We start from the raw sequence: 13,513 nt of genomic DNA, 5'->3' as shown, positions 1-13,513 counted from the left end.
AACATTTTACTTTCAAACTTTTTTCCTTGAGGGTTTTAGTCACTGAAGATGATTAGAAACAAGTTCAGATTTAAGAATTTAATTTTACAAAGCACACCACCCACACATTGACTTGCTGCAAAATGTCCATCGCTGCCATCTTCAGGTTGCATCTTGAAATGCCAAACAAACACAGATGATGCAGGCTGTCAGGTGAGTAGGAGAGAACTCATGTATACTGGAAATAATAATAATAATAATAATAATAATAATAATAATAATAATAATAATAATAATAATAACAATAATAATAATAATCATAATCATAATAATCATAATAATCACTCTTCAAATATTGAAAAAAAAAGCAGTTTTTAGCATCTGCCTCCTTATTTAGAGGTATGTTTGTGCCCCAGTAGTCTTTCAGTACAGCTGATGGTGTTACTGGCACTGATTTTGCAAACATCACATAAATACCACAAGTGGAGAAAGTTTTCAAACATCTGCTGAAATACAGAGAAAAGAAACATACACCTAGCGCATACCCTTAAATGAAAGTAAAAATATTATAGTCTGTTAGAGACTTATTAATGTGTCACAAGCAGAGATGGGCAGTAACACGTTACTGTAATCTGATTACTTTTTTAAAGTAACAAGTAAAGTAAGGGATTACTCTTGCAAAAAAACGGTAATTAGATTACCGTTACGTTGATTACATTTTGTATGATGGATTATGCAGAAAAAGTAGAATTGGGCTGAAAGATCAATTATTATTAATTGTTATTACCTATTCAGGTTGTAAATCGTGTTTTTAAAAAGTAACTAAGTAACTAAGTAATTAATTACTTTTGAAAATAAGTAATCAGTAAAGTAACGGGATTACTTTTTTGGGGAAGTAATCAGTAAGTAGTTACTGATTACTTTTTTCAAGTAACTTGACCAACACTGGTCACAAGTTCCATTAAATAGTTGTGAGAAAAGACAAATAAGCCACTGTTTAAATATGCTCCTGTAATAACATATGCCTACCCCAAAAAATGTAGTTTTACAACCAATCAGAATTAATATGGAGCAGATCCAGGAGAGCCGTTACACCCTCTGTTACTGTGATTGTTCTGAAAATGGTGGCAATTTGTCCAGAGGCATTTGCAAAACAGTCCTAAAGAAGTCCTCTGAATGGAGCTAAAAGACTAAAATAATTATTTAGAACTGATTCTAGACCCAAAAACCCAGACTTTCTATTTTAGTTTTTGCAAATAGAGCAATTGCCAATTTATTTTTAAAAAAATGTCTAAAACAGACTAACATCCTTTAGATTTTTCTCCAAAAAACAATGATTATGCCCATAAAAGACTGTCATTCTGCAAAAACACAAGTTAGCTGCTAAAGATTAATGATTAATGATGGCACCTGCTTTGTGCTAACTAGATACCAGAAGCATGTTTAAACAGTAACAGAAATTTCCATGTTGATATGGGAAGCAGCTGTAGTGGTTAAAGCTGATTAGGGATGGGTATTGATAAGATTTTCACGATTCCGATTCCATTTTCGATTCTGTTTAACGATTCGATTCTTTATCGATTCTCTTATCGATTTTTTTTTTTTTAAAAAAAGGAGAACACTAAGGTCAATTAGCTTAGATCTTTGTTTTATATCTTCTCTTTGAACAAGATAGAAATTTAGGAGTAACATGGCCTTACAAACCCAACAGTGAGATCTTAACAGATCCAACCTACGGCTCTTCAATGGGGTGTCACAGGGTCCCCAGGAAAAAAATTGTGAATGTAAAATAATAAAATAAATATTCTTCTGTAGCAATTACACAAGAATATCCAATAATGTCCCTGCCTACAATTAAACGCATTCACTTACCGAAAATCGGGGGCATCTGCTGTGGCAAATGGGTGCAAGCCTTTTACCACAAACTTAGTCACTGCTCGGTGACATTCGTCTATCCTGGCCTGAAAGGAGACGCTACCGGTAGACTGCAGCGAGAACTGCCAGCATCTGAGCCAGACTCTGTCTGTCTCTATCATCATGGTCGCCTAAATGCACAGTAATGGCAGGTTTTGTAATAAGGCAGATCGCGCTAACATAATATGCACTGTTAGTTGATTATTTACCTGCCGTATTAACGGGAGAGGACGTGCAAACGTTACCGCTGCTGCTGGGTTGAGATTCACGAGTCCGGAGCGGAATTAAAAACACGACATTCATTTAAGGTTATCACGTGTTTTGTGAGCAAATGCTTTTGCATATTCGTAGTGTTTCCTCCCTTAAATGAAATATCTACTTTGCAAGTATTGCAAGTTGCCCTGTTGTCATCCGTTCTCGTAAAGTATAACCAAACTTTTTAGCGTTTGAGCCGCCATGTTTCCTGCCAGGTAAATGACGCTCCGCAACGTGGTGACGTCATTCGGGGCGACTGGAATCGATAAGGGAATCGTTTGCAAAAATGGCAAACGATTCCAAGGAATTGAAACAGTGGGAACCGGTTCTCAACAAGAACCGGTTTTCGATACCCATCCCTAAAGCTGATGCCATCAGGATGCTGCTGTTAGAAATTTGCTTCTGCTACTGAATACATGAAGGTACTTTGCTACAATGAAAAGTTTAAGTATCTATGGTTTTGATCCCCTTCCATCAAACACAAGATGAACATTTCAAGAAGGAAATTTTTTACACCATATACACCAAATTAGCATTTTCAGGCAACAGCTCCATAAAGCACCATGTGTTCATTCTAGACCATCTCATCAGCACCAGAAGCCCAGAGAGTGGAAGCGCATTAGTGTCGTTGTCTTAATTTTGGGTGAAAGGGGGTCAGAGGTCAGGTGAGGGAAGGTTTAGGTTGGTATTTCACTCTGTCGTAGTCGTCGACTGTAGTTTCAACTGGAGGCTTCTTCCAGTATTTCTCCAGACCCAAAGCAAGACACAGAGCAATGGCTGTTATCTGCAACACAAACACACACACACACACACACTGTGTATAATATTTTATACATCACAGTAAAAATTGCACTGCAATTGCCTTGCAAAAGGGAAAAATCAGTGGTTGCCTGGTGACTTTTTCAAAAAACAATCAATTTTGCAATGAAATCATAGAGTAAAAACTTTTCTTGAAACTTCCAGTGTTTTAGAATGGATGGTCACTATCAGAGAAACTCTTCCAGAAATTCTAGACAAGCACATATATAAACTAGACATTTCCAGAAATTAAAATTCATGTCTTGGGAACTTCTATGAACTTAAATTTCTCCTCTAATCCTTCTATACCCATATATGGGTATAGAACAACGTTTGCCTCTTCCTCAATCATGCAAACATATCTACAATCATAGTAACTTTTAGATTTTAGAATTATTTGCATTCATGCATTTGTTAGTTTCTTCAAGCAGCTGGAGTTTGTTCTCTTTTCAACTCTTTATATATTTTGAAGAAAAAAAGATATGGATCTTGGTTTGAAAGTAAGAAAAAAAGCTGAGTGTTTTTTTTCTTACTGCAATGGTGGCGAAAGCTGAAATGATTCCTATTCTGAGCTTGACTGGGAAACTCAGGTAGCTCTTTAGGATGGGACCACAGGGCTGCCAAAAATATAAAGGTGAAGAATCAACATGAATAAAAAAACTTCTGTTTTTGGCATACATAAGTCAAATTTCCCTTTGCGTTTATTTGCTTCTGTTTGTCTTTATAACTAAACAACATTATAAAAGATTAACTGAACTAAAGAATAGAAAGACTGAACCAGACTGCCACTGGATCGAAGATGTACAGTGGGAAGATGGAAAATGTACATTTAAAAGTATAATATAAAATAGTAAAATAGAACAAAACATAAGAAAAAAGGATAATAAGGAAAACTAGTAAAGGAGAGCAAGAAAAAAGAACCAGAGAAAGGGAGAAAACACTGGAGAATTGTAGAAAGAAAGATGCTGAGGAACTAGTAGAACTGTGTGAAAATTAATGATAGAAGAAGAAGAAAACCCTGAAGCAAATATTTACCTTGGAGTGCACAAGCTGCCCTCTAGAGTTACTTCCCACCATCACACAAGGCTCATATGAGCTGGAATTACCAGGCTGAGAACTGTGGGCAAAAACAGAAAGCCAAAATTTAAGAGCCAAGACAACCCATCCATCCATCCATCCATCCATCTTCTTCCGCTGGGGCCGGGCCCCATTACCATATAAGGGTAGGGACGCTGATCGACAGCTAAATAATTTTAAAATGTATTAAACTTAAATATTCAGTTCATTTCAATTTTATTTATACAGTGGCAAATCACAACAACAGTCGCCTCTGTTGTTGTGACCCTATATTGTAGGGTCTACCTTACCTTATTCTGAAAAACAGCTAAAAACTCAAGCAAATTACACATTTTCTAAACTTATGAAATAGAAATTATTTAAAAAATGATTCTACAATTCAATATTCAGCTAATCTATGTAAAATCCAGTCTTAACATACCTTGACTCTGTGGTATAGGTGGTTGTAGGAGGTGTGCAGTTACAGGAAACAGGAAGCTGATTATCCCAGTCTTCAAATTTCCTCAAACCACAGCAGGAGTCCTTGAAAACACACAAATATTATCATCAGTTAAAGCTCAAGGTTATCCTTAGTCTTAGTGTTGAATTACTCATTCAGGTCATATATGTCTATAAAATTAGGTCATAGTTGTAGCTATGACAACAGGACAACAGGAAAAACGAAAAAGTTATATCACTTTTTCATTTCTTTATCCTTATTTTTTTTCTTTGTTTCACTTACCGACGTCTGAAGCTTATTTAATTCTTTCTGGATGTCAGCTGCTGCTTTGTGTAGGGGTGTTACCTTGAGAAACAATTCATCCACGGCAAAGTCCATCTACAATAAATAAAAAAAAACGTTTGAAGAGTGACACACAAAAACAAACACAAGCAGAGTTTTAAGAGTAATTAACTTTCATCTGTATTACTTTCTTATTTGGTCAGTTTACAGCCCAAAGATAACGGTTTCATATTTCATAGTCATTGCATACCTCCAGGGGGCACTGGTGACAAGAAAGCAAGGACTGTATAAAAATACAGTAAGTGAAACGAACAGGTAGTTACCTGAGCTTGAACCTGAACCAGGGGTGAGGCAACGATCATTAGTGCCACAAACTCCACAAATGTCAGAGCAGAAAACTGGAAAAAAGATTACAGGTTAATGCCACTACTCTAGTGTGTGTGTTTGTACTTGTATGTGTACATTTTGGGGGACCACTTTGGACCAATAACCTTTGTAGTGAGGACATTTTTGGAACACAGGGGCATTTGGGGGCCAGCCTCATTTAGGGACAGCAGCTTCAAACTTAGCTTTAGAATTTGGGTTAAAATTATGTTTTTGTATATATGCAATTAGGGATTAGGGGTTGGGAATACTTGTATCAGCTAGGATCCTCACAAAGATGCTACATTTGAACTTTTGGAGGGAAGAGCCCACTCTTGAAGACCTTCTATGACTCTGTGGTGTCCTCAGCTATCTTTTACGGTGTGGTCTGCTGGGGCGGCAACATCTCTGCTGGGGACAGGAAGAGACTGAACAGGCTGATTAGAAGGGCCAGCTCTGTTCTAGGATGCCCTCTGGACCCAGTGGAGGTGGAGAGTGACAGGGGAATGGTGGCTAAGCTGTCATCCCTGTTGGACAACATCTCCCACCCCATGCAGGAGACTCTGACAGCACTGAGCAGCTCCTTCAGTGGCAAGCTGCGGCACCCACGGTGTGGGACGGAGAGATTTTGCAGGTCTTTCCTCACCACTGCTGTTAGACTCCACAACAAAGACTTCAACTGACCAAACACACACATCCACACATGTGCAATAGCAACAACACTAAGTGCATTACTCGTTTTCTGGCATCGTTGTATTATACTCAATTGTATATAGCATTTGTATTCTATTTTATTCGATTGCATATAGTATTTTATTTTATTTTATTCTATTTTATTGTGTACAGTATCTTATGGATATCTTATTCCAGTGTTTGTTCTCTATTTTTTCTATGCAACTTTGTACTGCCTACTGCTTTAACAAAACAAATTTCCCACGCGTGGGACTAATAAAGTTTATCTTATCTTATCTTATTTTATCTTAACAAACACATGTATGAATTTGTGTTACTCACCACCAACAGCAAAGATTTGTAGTCCAAAGAGGCAGCAGATATGCCCAGAACAGACAAAACCATTGTGAGTGGACCAAACACCTGCAGGACCAGTAAGCCATTACTAATGGACAGCTGGTCAAACAACTGAAAGAGAGAACGTCAGATAAGAAATATATTTTATTCAACCTAAACAAAAGGAATAAATAACAAATATTTATAATAATAACTATTGAATATGCAGGACAGTATCTGAGACCATTTCTAATGAGGCAATGAACAGGATCAGCAGAAATGGTAAATAGCCTGTATTTGTATAGCGCTTTACTTAGTCGCTAAGGACCCCAAAGCGCTTTACACGACATAGAGTCATTCACCCATTCACACACATTCACACACTTGTGATGCAGTGTGGAGCAGAAGGTCCAGATGCATCTTTTAGATTTTGTGCCAGGTCCTTGCAAGTCCTTTTCCTATTTAGGACATGACTTTGAGATACCATTCATCTGCTGTTGTTAGTCTTTAGGCCTGCCACTTCTTTTGTCCACTCCTTGTCCAGCTTCCTCAGATATTTTAAGGACACATAGCACACCATGTTGAGATATGCCAAGTTTTCAGCTGATAGCTCTCTGGGAATCACCTTGTTGGTGCAAAAATACCATTTTATATCTGTAAAACTGTGCCATCTTTGGCATTTTTATAGATTCAACAAAAGAAATAGGAAAAAGTGACATGTTTGTGACACACTTCCAGTAATGAAGTGCTTGAAGATGCTACTGAAAATTAATTTATTGGTGAAGTTGATTGTCACATAACACTGATTCATTGTTTGAGTTAGGTGTTGAATTATTCTTATGTTGGTTTTCTGTGGCTAAAAAAAGAAATCAATCCTCTACAATTGTTAAGTATACTGGCTGGAATGAAAGCGAGGATAAAGCAGCCAGTGTCCAAAGAAAACTTTGAAAGACCCTCAGAAATCCTGGAAAACTATATTAAAGACCACTCTAAAGACTTCAAGAAGGTCTGGCTACTTGGAAGCAAACTATAACCAAATGACGGGTGATGGGTACTATTTAGCAATAATATAAAAGATAAAATATGTAAGAATGAAAATGTATAAAATAACTACTAAATGCAGTAACTAATAACAGCACAGCAATACACAATTATATTATTATAATTATTATATATATTCAAATATGCCTTTATTTAACCATAGTCTGTTTTTAGCAAAAAATAGAAAGAACTTTGGAAATCATACACATTGATTAGTATGTATGTATGTATGTATATATATATGTATGTATGTATGTATGTATGTATCTATCTATCTATCTATCTATCTATCTATCTATCTATCTATCTATCTATCTATCTATCTATCTATCTATCTATCTGCTTCCTATCAGTGCTAGAGTCCAAGCTACATTACAAGTGGCAGCCTCACAGTTGCATTGTGGATAATGTACGCACCAGAATCTTACAAGAAAGTAGAGGTTGTGTTATAAAATGTCAACCGTGAGTCTGAGGAAATATAATGTGAAATTAGAGCTGTTTCACTACATAGTTGATTCTTGTATAACAAAAGTTATACAAGTTATTTAAAAAAAATCCCATTTTACCTCTGCAACAGGTATATCATCAATGGAGGAAAAAGCAGCACCAATCATCACAAACCCAGACACCTGCAAAATAAAAATGAATAAAGAATAAAAATAGTAAAAGGCAATGACTCAAACTGGTTTACACAAAAGTGGCTGTTGGTTGGGTTCACAGATCAGGAAGTCTTTAACAGCAGAAACATTCCTGTGAAATGCCTTGTCTTCCCCAGAGAGACTGGGAACTCTGACAGCTTTATATCACAAATGTAATCTGTCTCACAGTCAGCAAGTTAAAACTTTCCAAAACAGTCCAACTACACCTTAAACTCTCATTGTTGTCTCATTCTTTGGCTTCCACATTCCCAGCCTCTGTTGGCTTATTTAGTGAATATTCTGTATGCAACTTGTCTTACGCAGTTTAAATGAACAGAACAAAACAATAAAAACACTCACACATTTATTTCTATTTTTTCTAGATGTTATATATATATATATATATATATATATATATATATATATATATATATATATATATATATATATATTGATATATATATATTGTATATATATATATATATATATATATATATATATATATATATTGATATATATATATTGTATATATATATATATATATAACTTTCATCTGTATTACAAAGTAATACAGATGAAAGTTAATTACTCTATATATATATTGATAGATTGATTGGATTTAAATGCAAGATATAATTACTTAGTTGCCAAAACTTAGACAAATATAATCTTGCACCTGCTACCAGAAAGCAGTTGCTAGTTATTAACACAATTATCACAAATATGTATTTAATCCCAGAATGAAACTAAATTTCGTACGTGCTCAACGCAAAATTATTACAGGTCTACAAAATTATAAGTAAAAGAAAAACAATTAAAAACAAACACGCTGTTTCTGCTTTTCACCTTCTATTTACAAGATTGTAGTTACACTGAAATGCATTAATTAGCACATGTAATCAACACCTGAATGACACACTGTGTATTTCAAAAAATTGTAGATTAAGATTTTAGACAATTAGAATTTTTTAAGATTACCTTTTTAAATTTTTCATTTTTTTAAAGATCCAATCACCTCTGACAGTCCACACAAACATGCAGTTAACAATTAGCAGTGTGCTTACCAGTAGCAACACAGTGACACAGATAGCAAGTCCTCGCAAGTAGCTCCTGCAGCGAGCCATGGCTGCTGTCTGAGCGAGTCCAGTTAAAATAGAAACAGAGTAAAGTCCAGAGCCCACTCCTGTGTGATGGATGTTGTTTAAAGCTCCGTGTTTGGCGGCAGAACGAATAACATGACCAAGTTTGGAAGATTGGCTGAGAGCAAAAGAGAGAAGGGGAGAAGAGGAGAGGAGAGGTTATTCCAGGTAACAATAACAACTAATTAAGTGTAGAGGGTGATTGAAATAGAGATATGAATGTCAGTAAGAAAACAGGAAGGTAAATGACAAAGAAGTATGAAAAAGAAAGTGAAAGTGACAGGAGGAAAGGGAGGAAAACAAGTAACAAGTGTGATGAAAGGACACAGGGAAGACAAATAGCATTTCTAATGTGAAAACGTGTTTATTTTTACACCATAAACAAACACAGCAGCAACAGCCCAACTTCATTGTTGCATGGCAACTGCAGACCCAATAATCCTGCTCCACAACTCCTTCCTTCACCTTTTCCTTCTCTCCTTTCAGCACTGTTCAGAACAGCATGTGATGGGCCAAAAGCATCTCAACTGAGCATAAATCATCGTTCTACCTGGAGAGGTGAGCTGCAAACTTAAATTTCTGGCAATTATCTTTACCCAGAAGAAGAAGAAGAATAAGTATCCTTTATTGTCATTATGTGTTCACACATAACAAACTCTCAGCACACACCAGAAGGTTGTTATATTAGTGGATCAGTTTGTTTGTGTCTTTAAGAAATACTGTTATGGGCCATTACACATACGACCTCCAAAAGTGATTATCTTTTTGAACTGATTTAGATCACTGCTTCCAGGATTTTTTTGGAAGGATGTTTTAGCCGTAGTTAAATTGGACATTTCACATTATTTTTACCTATGTTTTGATACCAGGAACATCTTCTAGCTGTGATTGATGCCGTTTTGCTATGGAAAACTGGATTCCATGATCTTGATGCACAAAGTCAGCTACAATAAGATGTTAATTTGGCTTCAGTTTGATTTGTATATTTGTGTTCAAGTTATTTGCTTGGACTTATCAAAATAATATTTCAATTTCATATCAATGTTATTTTGTAGTAAGTGCTTTACCAGGACTGGAGTAAAATAGACTGGAATCCAGCAGAGTCATTAAACTGGGTGCTGTGTTGACTTTAGGTTAAAAATAGCTGCAGGGGATGGACCAGCAGAGTGTGTTTATGGCCAAACTTATGTGTGTTAGAGAAACAGTCATAAACAGTGTCCCTGGTTGTTTCCCAGCAGACATTTACAGATTTGGGCAGAAATATAAAAATATCTCTGGAATCAGCCACATTAGCCAAAACAGTGGTAATGACGTGTGCAGTGTAAACATCCATTGCGGCTGTGAGATACCAGACGTAACTCTTGTTCTATGAGTAATTAATACCATAAGGATTGGCTGCTTTGTTATTCTGACTGTTCCAAGCTTGTTTCTGCAACATCTTCCTGATTGTTTTTGCTGAACGCAGGTGGTTTTCTTTCTGAGGAATTTAAATTTTATGCAGAAGGGGGAGGGGCCAGGTTTAGTTTCCAAATTTCACACCATCACACAGTTTGACTTTGACTCACTAAGAACAGTGGTGTTGCTTGTCTTGTCATGTGTGTTTGGCAGTCAGCTATCTTATTTTCTTTAATTATGGATGTCAAGAAATAGATAAAAACTTCACTGTCAACTTAAACACCCGAAGTACTCAGATTGAAAGTGTAAAGTGTAAAATGAATATTTTTTTAAAAAAATCCTTACTTTGTTATATTACATTACATATTTAGATTTTTATTTGTTTATTTTTAACAGGCACAGTGTACATTAATAAACATTGTTATTTCTTTTCATCTGCAATCCCTCGCTAAATATCTAACCTGATGGTAGTTATACACTGAAACATACACATAACTGCACTGTATTAAGCATTAGTGAGATAATGGTGAATACTTCATTTATAAAGCATTATGCCTTATTATTATGTAATTTATAGATACAGATCTAAATGGTTTAGCCTTGATTAATAAGCTCATATATAATGAGACTAATGATAGCATTTTTATATAACATCAATTACAGATTTGCCATTTCGACAAAGGACATTTTGACAAATTTGTGCAAAAATATGGATTCATTTTCATTTTCTGTCTGATAGTCACACTGTCATAATGTTCTGATGGCAAAAACAAAATTAAGTTTCCTTTTTGAACGTGGTCGGGTTGTTGAACTGCATAAGCAGGGTCTCTGGCAGCATGCCATCACAGCTGAGGTGGAAAGCAGTAAGACAGTCATTTGGAATTTTTTAAATGGGTTATGGAACATAAGAGTCAAGTGGAAGACAAAAAAGTTTCCACAGCACTGAGTCGGAGGATCCAGTTGGCTATCTGTCAAGACACTGGGCAATCCTTGACCTTGATCCTAAGGTTGTTACTGGTGCTGACTGCAGCCCCATAACATCAGATGGCATCTGAGACTGAAGGGCTTCAAAAACAAAAACGCCAAAGGCCTTGTCTCCTTGAACACCACAGAACTGACCGTTTGGACTTTGCAAGAAACCACCAAACATGGGACATTGAAAGGTGGAAGAAAGTTTTATTCTCTGATGAGAAAAAATGTAACCTTGATGGTCCTGATGGTTTCCAACATGGCAAGACAAGCAGATCCCACCTGAGATGTTTTCTACACACCACCCTGCACAGGGGCGCCATAATGATCTGGGGTAATGGTGGTAAAATTGATTCTTTTTACTGAATTGAGTTTCAATGAGTCACTCACCAAAGTTAACCGGATTCTTTTGAGTCATTTGAGTCACTGAGTCAGTTGCCCAGAGAGTGCAAAAAATTTACATTTTCACTCAAACTTAATTTATTTCTCTTTTCATGTATATCCTACTGCTAAGATGAGTGATTGAAAAAGAAAAACAACTATTTTTATAGAGTAAAAAAGAGCAGAAAAAAAAAGATTCCTAAAGGGAACGTTTATTTTATTTATTTTTATTTTATTTTATTTGTATTTTCCTCAAATGTGTCATATATATATATATATATCTATATATATATAGATATAGATATAGATATATATAGATATATATAGATATATATATATTTAAATGTCCACTGAGCTGTGAGCCAGGGGGCAGTAATGCGCCTTAACATTGGTTGCCAACCAAGAAGAAGAAAGAGCTGTGAGCCAGGACGGAGGGGTTGAGTGAGTCCTGAGTGATTCGTTTATGCTACAATTTAGCTGTTTTTGTTAAGAAACTGGCTGTTGTTTTTTCCCCACATTTTTAATGGTATGCTAGATATATTTCTACTAATGAAATTAGTCAGCAACAGGGATGAGTCAGTGAGTCAGTTGGGGTGTGAATCATGATTCACGAGTCAGTAAAGTTATTCTCGAGTATTGAGAATCACTTAACTTTTCATGATTCGCACATCACTAATCTGGGGTGCTTTTTCCTTCAGTGGAACAATGGAGCTTCAGGAGGTGCATGAGCGTTAAACGGTCCTCTAGCATCATATATTTTGAAGGTTAATATTAGTTAAATTAGCTAGCATGGAAGCCAGTGTGTCCAGCTCTGCTATATGTGATGTGTCCAGAGCTTCCAACAGACTCGAGCATCACCTCTGCTCTCTTCAGTTAAGTTAAAGTAAAACCTTCACAGGTCTCCAGAAAACAGTAATGAGCTGAAGTACCATGAAAACAAAATTTTAACTCGTTATCTTTAAGTTATGTTAACATAATCCCACTGAAGATCTGTCTGAAAAGTTCCGTAATTTAAACAGTAACCAAATGCTGTATGAAGTTAATCCAATATTTAACTTTAAACTTCATCACCTAAAAAGGCACCCACAAACCCCATCCTTCCCGAGGTACGAGTTAAGTTATTTAGGGTGCCTAGTTCTACTGGAGGTTTCTTCTTGATAGTACTTTAATTCTCAAAAAGCACTTGCTCACAGGGCATCATATATTTGTCAGGATTTTCTATGTATTATTGTTATTACTTTACTAGGGATGGGAATTTAGATGAATTTAACGACTCTGATACCTTTTTACCGATATCACTTAAGGATTCGATTCCTTATCAGTTCACTTATTGATTCTCATTGGGTTCTTGCCAGCTCCGCTTTGAGCGTTACCACCATTACTAAGCAGCATATCAAACATTACATTTGTGCAAATTAGCTGCATGTTGGTCAAATGTTTGTGCATTTTGGATGCATTTCCTCAGTGTTGGGTCATTACTCAAAAAAGTAATGTATTACAGATATTACACAGAACACATTTATTAAAAGTAATGCACTACGCTACTTAAGTGTTAGTTAGCAGAATAATGCAGTTGTTTCTGTCATTGGATGCAGTTTGCAGTTCAACATTATGCTCTTGTCCTTTTGTGCAATAAAAATAAAAGTAATGTCCACATCCATGCTATAAACTATCCTGCTATTTTCCTCCCTTGATAACTGAAATCAGCTGATAGCAGCGCAAGTACAAGAACCAATAAGCAGTACCGATAGGCAAACAGACTAACGATTCCAAGGCTACTAGGAACGGTTCTTGTCGATTCCCATTCCTAGTCTTTAACTTACAAGAAAGCACAT

At 36.0% G+C, this 13,513-nt stretch overlaps 1 protein-coding gene across 1 annotated transcript; it reads right to left on the bottom strand.

Moving 5' to 3' along the window:
• Positions 1–896: 896 nt before the first annotated feature.
• On the bottom strand, positions 897–9,454 carry LOC146499294 (uncharacterized). The gene is made up of 9 exons (XM_085138196.1): positions 8,859–9,454; positions 7,723–7,785; positions 6,122–6,247; positions 5,068–5,142; positions 4,745–4,840; positions 4,445–4,545; positions 3,982–4,063; positions 3,480–3,563; positions 897–2,932 (listed from the first exon to the last, which is right to left on the bottom strand). The coding sequence occupies exons 1-9, from the start codon at positions 8,916–8,918 to the stop codon at positions 2,810–2,812; spliced, it is 810 nt and encodes a 269-aa protein (XP_084994322.1). The 5' UTR covers positions 8,919–9,454; the 3' UTR covers positions 897–2,809.
• Positions 9,455–13,513: the final 4,059 nt, after the last annotated feature.

Source organism: Neolamprologus multifasciatus, chromosome 17 (assembly GCF_963576455.1).
Source record: "Neolamprologus multifasciatus chromosome 17, fNeoMul1.2, whole genome shotgun sequence".
NCBI classification, from domain to species: domain Eukaryota; kingdom Metazoa; phylum Chordata; class Actinopteri; order Cichliformes; family Cichlidae; genus Neolamprologus; species Neolamprologus multifasciatus.
Note: the sequence above shows the minus strand (reverse complement) of the source record. Positions and strands in the feature narration are given on the sequence as shown.

Coding starts and splice junctions, on each gene's coding strand:
- LOC146499294 (XM_085138196.1), bottom strand. CDS start 8,918: ATGGCTCGCTGCAGGAGCTACTTGCGAGGACTTGCTATCTGTGTCACT. Junction 4,546..4,744: donor TAAATAAGCTTCAGACGTCG/GTAAGTGAAACA, acceptor TGTGTTTTCAAG/GACTCCTGCTGTGGTTTGAG. Junction 4,064..4,444: donor ACCTATACCACAGAGTCAAG/GTATGTTAAGAC, acceptor TTTTGCCCACAG/TTCTCAGCCTGGTAATTCCA.